The following is a 19,497-nucleotide window of genomic DNA, read 5'->3' as shown; positions in this document are numbered from 1 at the left end:
TTTACTCACCCTCATGTTGTACCAAACCAGTTTAACATGTGGAACAGTAAATGAGATGTTAGGTCTCAGTCACTGAATCTTTTCCCCCATTAATGAAAGTGAATGTCGAATAAGATCATTTATGTTCCACTGAAGAAAGAAAGACATACAGGTTTAGAACAACATGAGGCTGAGAAAATTATGACTGATTTGTAATTTTGGCTCAACTATCCCTTTAAGAGCATGAAACACCTGCTGCACCTTTAAATGTTGTTTGTCTCTTTCAGACTCCTCCTCCTCAGGTGACAGGTGAAAGTGAAACTAGTAAAACAGGATCCATTTAGTGACAAGAGCAGAAAATTACACGACGAGAGAAACAGAGAGAAAGTTTGACAGTTTTTGTTCCACTGAATCGTCTGAAACAATCAATAAATTCATTGTGAAGTATTTTGTAGGTGATATTCTAGTCAGTAAAGAGGAACATCAACAGTTCTTGACAGGTGAGTACTGAACTGCTGCTAAACAAACCAAAACTCACAAGACAACAATAATAAACCTTTCAAACTATCAGCTACAGTAAGACATCTAACAGATATCTAAGTATTAATCACAGCAGAACAAACAGATACTGAGACTTTTGCTCTTTTATCTGAATTGTCAGTATGTGTTCAGTTTCTTTGGCACTGAAATGTTATTTCTTCTATTGACTTGAAACGTTGCTTTGTTTTCTTCTGTTGAGTCTTCTGATGTTTTCTCTTTATGCTGGTGTTTAACATGTCATAAAAGCTGACAGTCTGCAATTGAACCTCATTGATTCATTTCTAATGGAATATTCTAGAGGACAAATAAAAACAAATATGTGTCAGTATTGAACAAATAAACCCGTCACAAATATAGATGATGTCCCGTTTGTTGACAGGTGTTCAGTGGACTGTTCAGATGATGTCATGGACTCCACAAAGGATCTCAGTGGACAGACAGACACAGGGAAGGTCAAGAGGTCAGAGGATTTCAATGCTTTAATAAAATACACTGATAGATATTTCTGATATGCTGCACAACACTACAGTATAAAAACACTGAGGAGAAATGAGAACAGACTGGATTATCTCAAGTATAAACATGTGAAACAGCTTTAGGGTAAAGTGAGATCTACAGTCAGATGACAGTGAGACCGGTTTGATTCAGTCACAGACAGAACTGGAGAAACCTGTACAGTCAGTCGTATGTAGAAGGTGAAACTCAAATGTGTTTCTCTGAACATTTTTAGACACAAACTGTCTGAAATGTCCACAAATGGTGGTAAAACTGTGGCGTTTTTTCTATATAAATGTTAAATAAGATCAAACAATGTATGAATACAATCATAAAGACAAGAACAGGTGAAGGAGAAAAAAAACACATTTCTATACATCACTTCTCATTTTAGCATATAAGAAAGGATAAACTATTTTTTATTAATAGTGCATATTATTATATTATAACCCCCACCCCATTATTAAGTGTCACTTATTTTAAAACCTCAAAAGTGGCACCCCTAAATAGAGTAAAACTGAAATAAAGGGGTAAAAAAAGGCACAATTAAGTTCATTAAGTCTGTACATTAAAGAAATGTAACAGTTTGCTTAAATAACTGCCGTGTATAATATCCTGAAAACACAATAATGATGCAGATGCATGTACCATTACACTGCAGGTGATCTTTCTAAACATCAAACTTAACCTTAAATAATGTCATCAATATCAAACATAAGATGAAGATAAACATCTCATAAACACTTTGATACTTACAGACAAACTTCTATAAATGATTGAAAAGATGATTGACAGATTTAAGACAGCTGTCATCAGCAGATATCAGCATCAACTGAGTAAAACCAGATGCAGCACCTAGTGACACAGAAATAAACTACAGAGAACAGAACAAAAGTCTTTCCAGCTTTAGTGACATTCAGATCAGATCTGCTGTGTAATGTCATGTGCTCAAATATATCTTCATCAAATCAGCAGAAGTGAAATTGCTGAATGTTGAACTAGGACTGTGCATTAAACATAACCAAACAGTTCCTGTGTGTAACATAACAACAACAACACGACATCTTCCATAAAACATCAGCAATGTTCAGCTGGTTAGCATGTATTTCAGAAGTCTCATGTTCGGACTGTTTGCACACAACTTTACAGAGAAACTTCAGGAAAACTACAATCTCCAGTGTGCTGCTTTTCACTGTCCTAAACCAAAAATATTCTCAAGATGGAAAGAATTCAATGTAAAATGAGATGTAGTCATTTTCTCTATGAGAGAGAATAAAGTATTGGGGTATAAACGGACGATTAAACGTTTAAAGAGCATTAATCTGAGCCCTGCCACAGCACCACAATCAAACAAATTACTTAAGGTCTTTATTTATAGTAAAAGAAATAAGGACAAGGTATTGTGAATAAACACGAAAAGGGAAGCAATGGCTTCAGGAGAGGGCAAGGCCAAAATAACAAACAAACAAACAAACAAACAAACAAACAAACCTAACTGAAGTAGTAAAACTCTTAAGCTACAAAGAAAAGAAAAGAAATAGCACAATAATACTCTAGCGTCCTTCCTGGCCTCAAATCAGGAGAAAACTGAGTACAACAAAAATGGCACCCACCTCCCTACAGCTTCCAAATAAACATCCAATAACACATGTACTTACAACAGTCAAATATAGATAGAGATACAATACCCAAAAGTAGAACGTTCAACAACTAATTCACAATCTGCTACAACAAGCTGGGCAGGACAAAGACAATGTTCTGGAGAAAGCTTTTGTGGGAACATTTCTCTCCCTCTGGCAGTTTCTTCTCTGCTTTTATGCTTCCTCTGTCTGGGCTGGTAAAGCACACAAAACCACGTTAAAGGAAACACAGTTAAAACCAACCATCTGAATACGTCTCTGGACGTAACACGTCTTTAAAAATAATTGCTTATTTAAATGAATATATGCTTGTATTATATCACACAGTATACAATAAATAATATGCAATTATTTGTAAGGATACACAAACCCTGCCAAAGTGCTGCGGGGAATCAGGATGATGAGGCCCATTCATCAGCGAAGCGTCAATCGGTGAGACGGTGTGATGTTCACGAGGACACTGTAGGGGAGCCGAAAGTTTTACGGCGAAAAGTCCTTCAGCTGGCTCGTGCATATCAACGGCAATGGTAAAGAGCTTCTAGACAAGAGATGATCGCTGTCTTGAAGGAAGAAATTCTGAGGAAATTGTGTTTGTGCACCTGTTTTTATAGCAGACATATTTTGCTGTTGTGTTTTAGTGTCATTCATGAAGAATCTCCTGAATCCATCTGTGTGTCCATGAAGAGTGACCGGTCAATGGATCATCCACATAAATTCAGTTCAGGAGCCCCTTGTGCTGATGTGAGGTGAGGACTCTCATGTTGACTGACAGTATGAACGTGTACACCACAGTCTGAGGGACCATTAGAAAGAATCCAGTGTAAAAAATATAAATCTAAAAGGAAATATGCAATTATAATAAAAATAATGAGTCCTTCTACAGCTGATTGCTTTACTGTAACAGTTTCATTGGCATCTCTTCACAAGAGCTCATCTTTATACTGTACAGTAATATCATGTGAACATGACAGAGATGATCAGACATGACAAGAGATTGTTCCTCAGGTTTATCACAGGACATACAGTCTGCTGGAGATCACAATGTTACTAAAAAGGACATGTTGACTATATGTTACAGTATGTTTCCACCTGTGCTACAGTAATCTGTGTCTGATGAAGAATATGTTGTAGGGATATGTGTTGACACTTTTTCACTTTTGTTTGACAGTATTTCAGTGACACTTAAAAACTGAAGAAATTGTCTCGTACTACATTGAATACGACACAATAAAGAGGCTGTTTATGTTTTTAAAGGAATTCTGGTCTCTGTAAAAAAAATACAAGATCCTTAAAAAACTTCCAATGATCTTGTAATCAGTTGCAATTGCATGGGGCCCCGGACGTCGAGAGGGCCCCCACACCGGTAGGAAAGCTCATCAAAAGCGCTTGAAGTGACATGATGTTCTGGGTACACACGTGAACACGCCGTTGTCAGCGCTCTCAGAGCGGTTCACGTTAGAAGCTGCTGGGTTCAGGTCAGCAGGACTTTGGGTTTGTGATTTATGAAAAAATATTCTGAACTTCTTTCACTCACACACTCAGATACACGTGAACGGATGAGTTAGGGGCCGTTCACACCAAACGTGTTATTGTGTGCGTCTGCTCTGTTGTTTCATTGTTTTCCAATGAACACGTGCTGGACGAACATCCTTGACTGCTGCACCGCGTCTCTGTGTTTCTTCAGTGTGTCACGCAGTGACCGTGTAATGAGGCAGACGAGAATGAGGATCTAAGTGCAGCTTTTAATGAACACAATAGATGAACACGGTAACTCAGAGTGTAAAGAAAAACCAAGAACAGGGCTTAGAACAAGACATGAATACATTCAACAACTGACAACCGGTGAGCAAACAAACAGGTCTTTAAATACACAAAGGACTAATGACAAATTAAACACAGGTGAGGACAACAGGAGACAGCTGGCAGTGATGAGGGCAGGGAATTATGGGAAGTGTAGTCCATGGGAAACATTAATTGATGGTTATAATATTAATAAATACCAACTAAATTCCAAAATGTTACTGGTGAAGTAGATTCTTGCACATCCTGTTCACAAAAAACAACAACAACTGGAAAACATCATTCATTATAATTAACTAGATTTTTATTTCATTAAACATTTTGAATGTACTTTGCTACAACGGCTTATAGGATGAATTTAAAATTATGATTTAAAATAAATATTACTTAATTTAAGCAACTATTTTCTAAATGTGGCCCCGGGTTGGTCGGTTGCTCGGGGCCTCAGAAATCGTAATCCCGCCCCTGCTTGTAATGTCCCGTTATGTCGTGTTTTGTGTTCTGAATGATCAAATAAAACACACGTCCTCACTGCAGCTTCAGGATTTCTCAGTTCATTAAAAATGAAAATTGTGTCATAATTCACTCACCCTCATGCAGAAGACACAAAAGCAGATGTTTTAAAGGGTAACTAAACTCCTGCTCAGAGTCTGACTCCACCCACTAGCAATATTTGAAAAATGCTGGAAAAGTGGGCAGACCCCAGCGGGGATAGAGGGGACGAACCGAGGGCGGGGCTGAGCGGGGGGGGCGTGCACCTGAGACCCGTAGTGACGGATTAATTGACAGCTGCTGTCAGACTCTAAAATGGAGATTGACTGGAATGACTCAAGTAGCTTTGCCACGGAGCGGTCTTTTGAAGTCGAGGAGGCCAGTGCCAGTGTCTAGCTCGTACCAAGGGCGTGGTGAGCTGGAACCTGCTTACGTCAGCTCTCACCGCTTACGTCACAAACTACCGCAAACAGCCAATAGGAAAATTCAACTGCAGTAGCCACCGTTCAACCTGAAGAGGGCAGCACTCAGACGTTGTAACAGTGTTAGCTGTTACATTGGTGTTTATTTTCATACCCGCCACTAGGGGGCGCATGAGCGTCAGAACCTCTGGTATTTAAAACGGGTAGAAGAAGGAGAAGGAGTCAGTTTTGTTTGGAAGAGGGAAGCATGGGGTTATCCTAGCACCTCCAGCAACACTTATTTGGAGTCCTGGTTGAGAAACTGTGTTTCCAGATCAATCTGTAAGTTTTGTTTCTCCTAGTTGTGTATTTGTTTTCATTTAATGTATATAATATATGATAGATTTCTTTTCTTTTTTGTAGATGGACTCTTTATATGTTACTTTCTATTTTTGGGTTTTGGATCCAGATGAGTTGCTAAGGCTGTAATGATATGGTTAAAGTGATTTCTACCCGATGGATTGTTCTCACAGCATTATCTTGTGGGTTATCAAATATCCTAACTACAAGAAAGAAATTCTGTGGGCTGTTTTGTCTTTCTTGGAGATGTGGAAGAGCACTTGAAGGACAATTGGAACTTGAGCATCATCACTAAACTACAACCTTGAACTGATCAGTTTAGACTTTATTTATTTTCATTGTCATTCTTTTTCCATTTTGATTAAGTCTTACTTTACAGAACATCTGTGTGGATACTGCTGTCTTTCATTGGACTGATTTCCTTTAAATTTATGTTCATATAAATATATTGTTTTGTTTATTTCTGCTGGATTTTCAAAATCCTATATAAAGGTTTACAAAGTTAATTCCTGTCTTTATATTTTTGTTGGCTATACACTGGGAAATATTAAGATTTCAGCAGCATTAATTTCTTAGTTGGTGGGCCCCTCCTAGTATTTCAGATATATATAGCTGCCTGCCACTAAAGTGGACATGGTTATATAAGTGGCACCCAAACAGGGACCCACAGACTTCATAATCGTTGTTGAAAATTTCCCAGTGTTGGTCACAAAACAAACCCTAACACGTTAAAAAAAAAATAATAATAAATAAATAAAATGGATAGTCAGCGAGTTCAGGATAGGGATGAGCCCGTACTCGATACAGATTTCTCATCTGCACCATTCAGCACTCACAGAGAACCACTTCGAGAGCTGATTAACACGTTCAGTGACCTGTACCTTGATTCAGAGGAGGAAGAAGTGTTCGTTGATGACCGCCCAAAGGAAGTTCAATTTCCACCTCCACCACCACCTGAAATTTACTGAGGAGCCGACACACCGCCCTTCCACGGCGGTTGTAGAGATGTTAGAACAACTCTCAGAACGTTTCACCAAACTTGAGGAGCAGATTACTGACATCAATCAAAGGGTGAGTGAACAAGTTTCCGTCATTGATGTTGAAACACAACGTAAAGCCACAGAAGATAAATTGTTATACCAAATAGACCGTGAGTGCAGCAGAGTTAGAAAACATCTAGAACTGAGCATTCAAGATCTTGGACAATCAGTGCTAGACTGTCTGAAGAGAAGAGATCAACAATTGGATCAGAGATTACAATCTTTTCAGCCTTTTATGTCCACCCCAATTCAGCCCATGAATACCAGTACTGTTCACAGATCCCTCAGAGATCGAACCTACAGTCTTCAGTCAAATACTCAAACCGTCATGGACAGTGCAAATCAGTACAACCCACCAGTCAAAATTGAGTTCCCTAGTTTCAGCAATAGCCCGGACGAAGATCCTATCTTATTCATCGAACGATGTGAGGAGTATTTCAGCTGTTCGACCTTTGAAGAATAGTGAAATTTTGGCTTCTTTAACTGCTGTACTTAAACATACTGCAAAAGATTGGTGGATGGCGGAGAAAGGGAATATCTGTGACTGGAAGCAATTTAAAAAATTATTTCTGCAATCTTTTCTCAGTGAGGATTATGAAGAGTTGGCAATAAGGAAACTGATGGAGAGGAGACAAGGAGCAAAAGAAAGTTTCAGAGACTTTGCTTTTCACTATCGAGCTCTTTGCTTGAGATGGAAGAAGGACATGTTAGAAAAAGAGGTGGTGCAAGCTATTTTACGTAACTGTAATCCACGGCTTGCTAGCTTGCTACGTAGCAATATAAAAGATGTAGGAGAACTTGTAAAAGTAGGCACACAGATAGAACGAGATTTTTGGAGTCCAAAAATACTGGAGTCAAATAAATGGGGATGAGCAAAAGAAGAGAAGTCTTTCAGATCATGATTCACAGCGCAAACCAGCAGTAGCCAATACCAGAGTTGTCCAGACTTGCCAAAATTCTATGCAACACGACATCAGAAATCTTATCATTCCCATAACCCTACAAGACACGCATGTAACTGCTATGGTGGACACAGGCAGTACTTTGTCACTTATCCAAAAGTCATGTTGGAAACAGTTAGGCCGACGAGAAGTATACCTACCTGGTGGAGGACAAGCTTTCCTTTTAGCCAACGGACAACGCCAAACCGCTGTTGGAAAGGTGATGTGGGAGAGTAAAGTGCAGGGTCGTCCAGTAGAGCTTACCCTGTATATAATGAATGACAGTGATTTAACAGTACCCATTATACTGGGCATGGATTTTCTGTTGAAATCAGGAATGGTCTTGGACTTCAATAATGCTCAGTATGGATTTTCTCCTATAGAAGGTGCTGAAACACCAGTCTTCTTTCCATTCCTTCATCAAGACATTCATTCTACCATTAACTTTTACCTTGCCATACCTTTACAGCTTTGCAGTGATGAAGTACTCCATTCTATACACCAACTCTCGGAAAAAGCAGACACCGATAAGCAGACACAGCAAGACCTGGAAAATCTGATGTTGAGCTGGCCTACTGTTTGTAACCAGGAAATTGGATATACCAACTTGGTCAAGCACCGTATCCTCACCACAGATGAACTACCTGTTAGAAAGAGAGCATACAAGGTTTCCATCGAAAAACAGAGTTTTGTTGAAGGTCAAATCAAGGAGCTGCTTGATAAGAAAATCATTCGACCATCTAGCTCTCCATGGGCATCGCCAGTGGTAGTGGTACAGAAAAAAGATGGAGGATCAAGACTCTGCGTTGACTACCACGGGTTAAACGCCAAAACTCATCTTGATGCATATCCAATGCCACAAATACAGGACATCTTAGAGTCATTACATGGGGCATCTGTGTTTTCTACACTGGACTTAAAGAGTGGCTATTGGCAATTGGAAATGGAGCCGGATAGCATTCAAAAACAGGCTTTATCACATCCTCTGGGTTATATGAATTTCTGCGTCTTCCTTTTGGACTGAAAAATGCAGCAGCATCTTTCCAGAGACTCATGGAACATGTATTGCAGGAGTTGAAAGGTAAATGTTGTATGGTTTACATTGATGATGTCGTGGTGTATTCCAAAATCAGCAAGACCATCTCCAACATCTTCAACAAGTCTTTAATTGTTTCCACAAAGCAGGTCTCACTCTCAACCTCAAAAGTGCAATTTCATTCAAAAATCTCTTACATTCTTAGGCCATGTGGTTTCAAGAGAAGGAATTAAAACTGATCCCACAAAGGTGTCAGCAGTTAGTTCATTTCCCATTCCACAGTCTCTTAAAGACGTTCAACGTTTTTTGGGTATGGCTGGTTGGTACCATCGGTTCATTCCCAGTTTTTCAGAGAAGGCTGCTCCACTTCATGCTTTGAAACAAAAAAACTCTACTTGGATTTGGACAGATCAGTGCCAACATGCACTCGATCTTATCAAACAAGACTTAATGCAAGCTCCCGTTCTTACCTCCCTGACTTCACTCAACCATTCCGGGTTCAAACAGGCGCCAGTGAAATTGGTTTGGGAGCCGTTCTTACACAAGAATCTGCAGGGAAAGAACACGTTATTGCATATGCATCCAGACTACTGAGAGGGGCAGAAAGGTCATACTCTGTATCTGAGAAAGAGTGCCTAGCAGTGGTGTGGGCAGTGGAGAAATGGAGGCCATATCTCGAAGGGCGACTATTTGAGGTATTAACTGATCATGCTGCATTGACATGGGCATTTCAACACCCCAAACCATCATCGCGTCTCATCAGATGGACCATAAGACTACAAGGATTTCACTTCACTGTTAAGTACAGAAAAGGTCAGTGTAATGTGGTACCTGATGCTTTATCCAGAGCTCCAAGCCTCCCTATTTCAACTAACATCATTGCTGTAGCTCAAGCGTCTAATTCCATCTCACCACCAGTCAGTATGCCAGTAGATTTATCACAGATAGCCATCGCTCAGAACAATGACCCAGAAATACAGGAAATGGTTTCCAAAGTACCATCTCAGACCCCACAAGACACCTCCCGAGTTCATTATGTAACAGAAAATGGATTCCTATTCCGTAGTGTTCCAGATGGACGAAAAGGTCAAAAACTTCAACTTGTGATTCCATCTGTCCATCGTCAAGCTTTTCTTCATTATGCTCATGACAATCCGCTTAGTGGACACCTGGGTAAACTCAAGACCTTGCTCAGACTATTGGAAACTGTATACTGGCCAACGATCAGAGCTGATGTTTGGAAACATTGTAAAGAGTGCCAAGTCTGTCAAAAATACAAACCGTCCATGTCAAAATTATCCGGTTATCTGCAATCTACACCTATTGTTGAACCTGGCTACATGATGGGCATCGATCTCATGGGGCCTTTTCCAAAAGTGTCAAACAAAACGAGTATTTACTTGTAATTGTGGATTATTGTTCCAAGTGGGTGGAGATGTTTCCTCTAAGGTCAGCTAAAACCCCACATATAGCTCGAATTCTGGTAGAGGAGATATTTACCAGATGGGGAACGCCAGCCTACCTGGTTTCAGATCGTGGTGCACAATTCACCTCTCAACTTCTCGGCCTGGTGTGTAAGCAGTGGGGAGTCATTCAAAACTGACCACAGCTTACCATCCCCAAACTAATCTGACGGAGAGAGTCAATAGAAACCTGAAGACCATGATGGCCTCTTACGTCGGAGACCACCATAAGCTGTGGGATAGATGGATTGCTGAATTCAGGTTTGCTATTAATACAGCCTCCCACGAAAGTACAGGTTTTACCCCTGCTGAAGTAGCTCGGACCGAAAATTAAAAGGTCCAATGGAGAGAGCTCTACATAAACCACCTGATCCTAATAACCCTGCATATCCCATCCTTGACCGACAACAAGAACTCCTTACTATAGTGAAGGAAAATGTGAACCGAGCCCAAGCTAAACAAAAGCGATACTATGATCAGCATCGGAAGCCAGTGCATTTTCAAGAGGGGGATGTGGTTTGGGTACGGACACATCCTTTATCTAGAGCTGACGAAGGGTTCATGGCTAAGCTGTCTGCTAAGTGGAAAGGGCCTGCAAAAATTAACAAAAAGTTAGGGCCTGTTAATTATTCTGTTTCTTTTATTTCTGATACAGACAGTACTGAAACGTATCATGTACAAAATCTTAAGATTTGTCATGGTTATGGCAAATCTCCTTCTGAGGAGAGGGGTATGTAACAGTGTTAGCTGTTACATTGGTGTTTATTTTCATACCCGCCACTAGGGGGCGCATGAGCGTCAGAACCTCTGGTATTTAAAACGGGTAGAAGAAGGAGAAGGAGTCAGTTTTGTTTGGAAGAGGGAAGCATGGGGTTATCCTAGCACCTCCAGCAACACTTATTTGGAGTCCTGGTTGAGAAACTGTGTTTCCAGATCAATCTGTAAGTTTTGTTTCTCCTAGTTGTGTATTTGTTTTCATTTAATGTATATAATATATGATAGATTTCTTTTCTTTTTTGTAGATGGACTCTTTATATGTTACTTTCTATTTTTGGGTTTGGATCCAGATGAGTTGCTAAGGCTGTAATGATATGGTTAAAGTGATTTCTACCCGATGGATTGTTCTCACAGCATTATCTTGTGGGTTATCAAATATCCTAACTACAAGAAAGAAATTCTGTGGGCTGTTTTGTCTTTCTTGGAGATGTGGAAGAGCACTTGAAGGACAATTGGAACTTGAGCATCATCACTAAACTACAACCTTGAACTGATCAGTTTAGACTTTATTTATTTTCATTGTCATTCTTTTTCCATTTTGATTAAGTCTTACTTTACAGAACATCTGTGTGGATACTGCTGTCTTTCATTGGACTGATTTCCTTTAAATTTATGTTCATATAAATATATTGTTTTGTTTATTTCTGCTGGATTTTCAAAATCCTATATAAAGGTTTACAAAGTTAATTCCTGTCTTTATATTTTTGTTGGCTATACACTGGGAAATATTAAGATTTCGCAGCATTAATTTCTTAGTTGGTGGGCCCCTCCTAGTATTTCAGATATATATAGCTGCCTGCCACTAAAGTGGACATGGTTATATAAGTGGCACCCAAACAGGGACCCACAGACTTCATAATCGTTGTTGAAAATTTCCCAGTGTTGGTCACAAAACAAACCCTAACACGTTAAAAAAAAATAATAATAAATAAATAAAATGGATAGTCAGCGAGTTCAGGATAGGGATGAGCCCGTACCCGATACAGATTTCTCATCTGCACCATTCAGCACTCACAGAGAACCACTTGAGAGCTGATTAACACGTTCAGTGACCTGTACCTTGATTCAGAGGAGGAAGAAGTGTTCAGTTGATGACCGCCCAAAGGAAGTTCAATTTCCACCTCCACCACCACCTGAAATTTACGAGGAGCCGACACACCGCCCTTCCACGGCGGTTGTAGAGATGTTAGAACAACTCTCAGAACGTTTCACCAAACTTGAGGAGCAGATTACTGACATCAATCAAAGGGTGAGTGAACAAGTTTCCGTCATTGATGTTGAAACACAACGTAAAGCCACAGAAGATAAATTGTTATACCAAATAGACCGTGAGTGCAGCAGAGTTAGAAAACATCTAGAACTGAGCATTCAAGATCTTGGACAATCAGTGCTAGACTGTCTGAAGAGAAGAGATCAACAATTGGATCAGAGATTACAATCTTTTCAGCCTTTTATGTCCACCCCAATTCAGCCCATGAATACCAGTACTGTTCACAGATCCCTCAGAGATCGAACCTACAGTCTTCAGTCAAATACTCAAACCGTCATGGACAGTGCAAATCAGTACAACCCACCAGTCAAAATTGAGTTCCCTAGTTTCAGCAATAGCCGGACGAAGATCCTATCTTATTCATCGAACGATGTGAGGAGTATTTCAGCTGTTCGACCTTTGAAGAATAGTGAAATTTTGGCTTCTTTAACTGCTGTACTTAAACATACTGCAAAAGATTGGTGGATGGCGGAGAAAGGGAATATCTGTGACTGGAAGCAATTTAAAAAATTATTTCTGCAATCTTTTCTCAGTGAGGATTATGAAGAGTTGGCAGTAAGGAAACTGATGGAGAGGAGACAAGGCGCAAAAGAAAGTTTCAGAGACTTTGCTTTTCACTATCGAGCTCTTTGCTTGAGATGGAAGAAGGACATGTTAGAAAGAGAGGTGGTGCAAGCTATTTTACGTAACTGTAATCCACGGCTTGCTAGCTTGCTACGTGGCAATATAAAAGATGTAGGAGAACTTGTAAAAGTAGGCACACAGATAGAACGAGATTTTTGGAGTCCAAAAATACTGGAGTCAAATAAATGGGGATGAGCAAAAGAAGAGAAGTCTTTCAGATCATGATTCACAGCGCAAACCAGCAGTAGCCAATACCAGAGTTGTCCAGACTTGCCAAAATTCTATGCAACACGACATCAGAAATCTTATCATTCCCATAACCCTACAAGACACGCATGTAACTGCTATGGTGGACACAGGCAGTACTTTGTCACTTATCCAAAAGTCATGTTGGAAACAGTTAGGCCGACGAGAAGTATACCTACCTGGTGGAGGACAAGCTTTCCTTTTAGCCAACGGACAACGCCAAACCGCTGTTGGAAAGGTGATGTGGGAGAGTAAAGTGCAGGGTCGTCCAGTAGAGCTTACCCTGTATATAATGAATGACAGTGATTTAACAGTACCCATTATACTGGGCATGGATTTTCTGTTGAAATCAGGAATGGTCTTGGACTTCAATAATGCTCAGTATGGATTTTCTCCTATAGAAGGTGCTGAAACACCAGTCTTCTTTCCATTCCTTCATCAAGACATTCATTCTACCATTAACTTTTACCTTGCCATACCTTTACAGCTTTGCAGTGATGAAGTACTCCATTCTATACACCAACTCTCGGAAAAAGCAGACACCGATAAGCAGACACAGCAAGACCTGGAAAATCTGATGTTGAGCTGGCCTACTGTTTGTAACCAGGAAATTGGATATACCAACTTGGTCAAGCACCGTATCCTCACCACAGATGAACTACCTGTTAGAAAGAGAGCATACAAGGTTTCCATCGAAAAACAGAGTTTTGTTGAAGGTCAAATCAAGGAGCTGCTTGATAAGAAAATCATTCGACCATCTAGCTCTCCATGGGCATACGCCAGTGGTAGTGGTACAGAAAAAAGATGGAGGATCAAGACTCTGCGTTGACTACCATGGGTTAAGCGCCAAAACTCATCTTGATGCATATCCAATGCCACAAATACAGGACATCTTAGAGTCATTACATGGGGCATCTGTGTTTTCTACACTGGACTTAAAGAGTGGCTATTGGCAATTGGAAATGGAGCCGGATAGCATTCAAAAAACAGGCTTTATCACATCCTCTGGGTTATATGAATTTCTGCGTCTTCCTTTTGGACTGAAAAATGCAGCAGCATCTTTCCAGAGACTCATGGAACATGTATTGCAGGAGTTGAAAGGTAAATGTTGTATGGTTTACATTGATGATGTCGTGGTGTATTCCAAAAATCAGCAAGACCATCTCCAACATCTTCAACAAGTCTTTAATTGTTTCCACAAAGCAGGTCTCACTCTCAACCTCAAAAGTGCAATTTCATTCAAAAATCTCTTACATTCTTAGGCCATGTGGTTTCAAGAGAAGGAATTAAAACTGATCCCACAAAGGTGTCAGCAGTTAGTTCATTTCCCATTCCACAGTCTCTTAAAGACGTTCAACGTTTTTTGGGTATGGCTGGTTGGTACCATCGGTTCATTCCCAGTTTTTCAGAGAAGGCTGCTCCACTTCATGCTTTGAAACAAAAAACTCTACTTGGATTTGGACAGATCAGTGCCAACATGCACTCGATCTTATCAAACAAGACTTAATGCAAGCTCCCGTTCTTACCTCCCTGACTTCACTCAACCATTCCGGGTTCAAACAGGCGCCAGTGAAATTGGTTTGGGAGCCGTTCTTACACAAGAATCTGCAGGAAAGAACACGTTATTGCATATGCATCCAGACTACTGAGAGGGGCAGAAAGGTCATACTCTGTATCTGAGAAAGAGTGCCTAGCAGTGGTGTGGGCAGTGGAGAAATGGAGGCCATATCTCGAAGGACGACTATTTGAGGTATTAACTGATCATGCTGCATTGACATGGGCATTTCAACACCCCAAACCATCATCGCGTCTCATCAGATGGACCATAAGACTACAAGGATTTCACTTCACTGTTAAGTACAGAAAAGGTCAGTGTAATGTGGTACCTGATGCTTTATCCAGAGCTCCAAGCCTCCCTATTTCAACTAACATCATTGCTGTAGCTCAAGCGTCTAATTCCATCTCACCACCAGTCAGTATGCCAGTAGATTTATCACAGATAGCCATCAGCTCAGAACAATGACCCAGAAATACAGGAAATGGTTTCCAAAGTACCATCTCAGACCCCACAAGACACCTCCCGAGTTCATTATGTAACAGAAAATGGATTCCTATTCCGTAGTGTTCCAGATGGATCGAAAAGGTCAAAAACTTCAACTTGTGATTCCATCTGTCCATCGTCAAGCTTTTCTTCATTATGCTCATGACAATCCGCTTAGTGGACACCTGGGTAAACTCAAGACCTTGCTCAGACTATTGGAAACTGTATACTGGCCAACGATCAGAGCTGATGTTTGGAAACATTGTAAAGAGTGCCAAGTCTGTCAAAAATACAAACCGTCCATGTCAAAATTATCCGGTTATCTGCAATCTACACCTATTGTTGAACCTGGCTACATGATGGGCATCGATCTCATGGGGCCTTTTCCAAAAAGTGTCAAACAAAACGAGTATTTACTTGTAATTGTGGATTATTGTTCCAAGTGGGTGGAGATGTTTCCTCTAAGGTCAGCTAAAACCCCACATATAGCTCGAATTCTGGTAGAGGAGATATTTACCAGATGGGGAACGCCAGCCTACCTGGTTTCAGATCGTGGTGCACAATTCACCTCTCAACTTCTCGGCCTGGTGTGTAAGCAGTGGGGAGTCATTCAAAAACTGACCACAGCTTACCATCCCCAAACTAATCTGACGGAGAGAGTCAATAGAAACCTGAAGACCATGATGGCCTCTTCGTCAGGAGACCACCATAAGCTGTGGGATAGATGGATTGCTGAATTCAGGTTTGCTATTAATACAGCCTCCCACGAAAGTACAGGTTTTACCCCTGCTGAAGTAGCTCGGACCGAAAATTAAAAGGTCCAATGGAGAGAGCTCTACATAAACCACCTGATCCTAATAACCCTGCATATCCCATCCTTGACCGACAACAAGAACTCCTTACTATAGTGAAGGAAAATGTGAACCGAGCCCAAGCTAAACAAAAGCGATACTATGATCAGCATCGGAAGCCAGTGCATTTTCAAGAGGGGATGTGGTTTGGATGCGGACACATCCTTTATCTAGAGCTGACGAAGGGTTCATGGCTAAGCTGTCTGCTAAGTGGAAAGGGCCTGCAAAAATTAACAAAAAGTTAGGGCCTGTTAATTATTCTGTTTCTTTTATTTCTGATACAGACAGTACTGAAACGTATCATGTACAAAATCTTAAGATTTGTCATGGTTATGGCAAATCTCCTTCTGAGGAGAGGGTATGTAACAGTGTTAGCTGTTACATTGGTGTTTATTTTCATACCCGCCACTAGGGGCGCATGAGCGTCAGAACCTCTGGTATTTAAAACGGGTAGAAGAAGGAGAAGGAGTCAGTTTTGTTTGGAAGAGGAAGCATGGGGTTATCCTAGCACCTCCAGCAACACTTATTTGGAGTCCTGGTTGAGAAACTGTGTTTCCAGATCAATCTGTAAGTTTTGTTTCTCCTAGTTGTGTATTTGTTTTCATTTAATGTATATAATATATGATAGATTTCTTTTCTTTTTTGTAGATGGACTCTTTATATGTTACTTTCTATTTTTGGGTTTTGGATCCAGATGAGTTGCTAAGGCTGTAATGATATGGTTAAAGTGATTTCTACCCGATGGATTGTTCTCACAGCATTATCTTGTGGGTTATCAAATATCCTAACTACAAGAAAGAAATTCTGTGGGCTGTTTTGTCTTTCTTGGAGATGTGGAAGAGCACTTGAAGGACAATTGGAACTTGAGCATCATCACTAAACTACAACCTTGAACTGATCAGTTTAGACTTTATTTATTTTCATTGTCATTCTTTTTCCATTTTGATTAAGTCTTACTTTACAGAACATCTGTGTGGATACTGCTGTCTTTCATTGGACTGATTTCCTTTAAATTTATGTTCATATAAATATATTGTTTTGTTTATTTCTGCTGGATTTTCAAAATCCTATATAAAGGTTTACAAAGTTAATTCCTGTCTTTATATTTTTGTTGGCTATACACTGGGAAATATTAAGATTTGCAGCATTAATTTCTTAGTTGGTGGGCCCCTCCTAGTATTTCAGATATATATAGCTGCCTGCCACTAAAGTGGACATGGTTATAACGTTTTTACACCATATATTGTAGAATTAAAACACTTTATACACAAATGTCAAAAAAATTACTTGAATCAATGACCAGTACTAATAAAGCCCCATTCTTACAGATCATTAACTAAAAAAAGTTGGTTTAGGGTTTAGTTACCCTTTAATGAATATGGTGAGTGGTCTTGTTAATACAATGGCAGTGGAGAGTGCCTCACTTTAAAACTTAAAATAAAAGTATAAATGTGTAATTTTTCACTGTAAATCTTGGCGTCTGTTGTGCATTCATGAGTGCTGTGAGAGATGTTTGTTCACAGCGGCTCGAGTGTTTATGTGAGAACTTATGTTGATGTTAGTGACATTGCAAGTTCTCATGTGACATATAATATATAAGACTCATCATTAAATGTGTTTTATTGCACTGGATGTTGAAATTATGTTTCAGATTACTAAAAAAACTCATGAACTAAACTCTGTTTAATTGCTGTTTTAGTGTCATTCATGGAGAATCTCCTGAACCCAGCTGTGTGTCCATGAAGAGTGACGAGTCAATGCGTCAACCACTTACCTTCAGTTCAGGAGAGTCTTTGATCAACTACAGAAACAAACAGGATCAATCAGAGTCAACTGCTGGGAAAGTGCCATTGGACTCCATTTTTGAGGTGTGTGTGTGTGTGTGTGTGTGTGTGTGTGTGTGTGTGTGTGTGTGTGTGTGTGTGTGTGTGAGAGAGTGTGAGTGAGTGAGAGAGAGAGAGAGAGAGACACACACTTATACCTTATAGGCTGTTTTTTTAAATACATACTGTCATGTCTCTCTCATACACACCACTTTGCAGTTTCACCCTAATCTTAATAACACACACACACACACACTGATGAATTCAAGACAACTGAAGCACAAATAAAATGAGTGGTGATTCTTGTCCACTGATCCTTCAGTTCCTCTCTGTTACTGAATGAAGTTTGTTGTTTGAATGTTCACTGATTTCAGGAACTTGAGCACAAAATCATCTCTCTGATGAAGAAAGAGCTGAAGAGTATCAAGAGACTACTGATCTCAGATTCCCCAGCATGCTCTGAGAGAGGAGGAGGGATGATGAAGGTCAGATCAGAGTCAGAGAGGGGTTTCTGAAGATCACACTGCACGTCCTGAAGAAGATGAAGCTGACAGACCTCAGCTAACACACTTCAAACCAGTAAGAGCTCGCACTCACGTCACTATTACATCACGTCACCTTCAGAGGAAACACAGTGTCTGGATTCACTCAATATTAGTGAAAGAAAATAAACTTCATGTCTAATGACCATTAAACATCAACATCAATTATAATTCCCATTTCTTTTCCTCTCTACATCAGAACTGATTTCTGTGCATCAACAAAAACTCAAAACAAAACTAAAAGAGAAATTCCAGAGAATTACTGAAGGAATGTCAAATCAAAGCAGCTCAACACTTGTGAATGAGATCTACACAGAGCTGTACATCACAGAGGGAGGGAGTGCAGAGATCAATAATGAACATGAGGTGAGACAGATTGAGACAGCATCCAGGAGAGCAGAGACACAGGAAACACCAATCAAATGCAATGACATCTTTAAAGCCTTACCTGGGCAAGACAAAGCCATCAGAACTGTGCTGACTAAAGGAGTTGCTGGAATTGGCAAAACTGTCTCTGTGCAGAAGTTCATTGTGGACTGGACTGAAGGAAAAGCAAATCAGGATGTTCACTTCATATTTCCACTTCCTTTCAGAGAGCTCAATCTGATGAAGCACAAAAATATCAGTTTGATGGATCTTCTTCATCAGTTTTTCACAGATACAAAAGAACTGAGAGAATTGAAAACATTCCTTGATGACTACAAAGTCATTTTCATTTTTGATGGTCTGGATGAGTGTCGACTTCCTCTAGATTTCCAGAACAATGATATTTTGTGGGATGTGACAGAATCGGCCTCAGTGGATGTGCTGCTGACCAACCTCATCAAGGGGAATCTGCTTCCTTCTGCTCTGCTCTGGATCACCTCTCGACCAGCAGCAGCCAATCAGATTCCTCCTGAGTGTGTTGACCAGCTCACAGATGTACTGAGGCTTCAATGACCCTCAGAAGGACGAGTATTTCAGGAAGAGAATAAAAGATGAGCGTCTGGCCAACAGAATCATCACACACATGAAATCATCAAGAAGCCTGTACATCATGTGTCACATACCAGTCTTCTGTTGGATTTCAGCCACTGTTCTCCAGAGACTGTTGAGTGAAGCAGAGAGTGCAGAGATCCCCAAGACTCTCACTCAAA

General features: G+C 40.1%; 1 protein-coding gene across 1 annotated transcript; it reads left to right on the top strand.

Annotated features, from left to right (window-relative positions):
* The first annotated feature begins 302 nt into the window (after positions 1-302).
* LOC127642487 (uncharacterized) lies at positions 303-18,700 on the top strand. Its single transcript, XM_052125110.1, has 7 exons — positions 303-479; positions 899-979; positions 3,014-3,181; positions 3,293-3,400; positions 17,696-17,864; positions 18,194-18,398; positions 18,561-18,700. The coding sequence occupies exons 2-6, from the start codon at positions 927-929 to the stop codon at positions 18,332-18,334; spliced, it is 639 nt and encodes a 212-aa protein (XP_051981070.1). The 5' UTR covers positions 303-479; positions 899-926; the 3' UTR covers positions 18,335-18,398; positions 18,561-18,700.
* Positions 18,701-19,497: the final 797 nt, after the last annotated feature.

The sequence above is a fragment of the Xyrauchen texanus genome, unplaced genomic scaffold (assembly GCF_025860055.1).
Source record: "Xyrauchen texanus isolate HMW12.3.18 unplaced genomic scaffold, RBS_HiC_50CHRs HiC_scaffold_65, whole genome shotgun sequence".
In the NCBI taxonomy this organism is placed as follows: Eukaryota; Metazoa; Chordata; class Actinopteri; order Cypriniformes; family Catostomidae; genus Xyrauchen; species Xyrauchen texanus.
This window is presented reverse-complemented; position numbering and strand designations above follow the sequence as displayed.

Excerpts from the sequence above, each read along its gene's own strand:
- LOC127642487 (XM_052125110.1), top strand. The coding sequence starts at position 927 with ATGGACTCCACAAAGGATCTCAGTGGACAGACAGACACAGGGAAGGTC. Across the intron at positions 3,182-3,292 it reads CGTGCATATCAACGGCAATG|TGTCATTCATGAAGAATCTC; the intron begins GTAAAGAGCTTC and ends GTTGTGTTTTAG. Across the intron at positions 3,401-17,695 it reads GCCCCTTGTGCTGATGTGAG|TGTCATTCATGGAGAATCTC; the intron begins GTGAGGACTCTC and ends TTGCTGTTTTAG.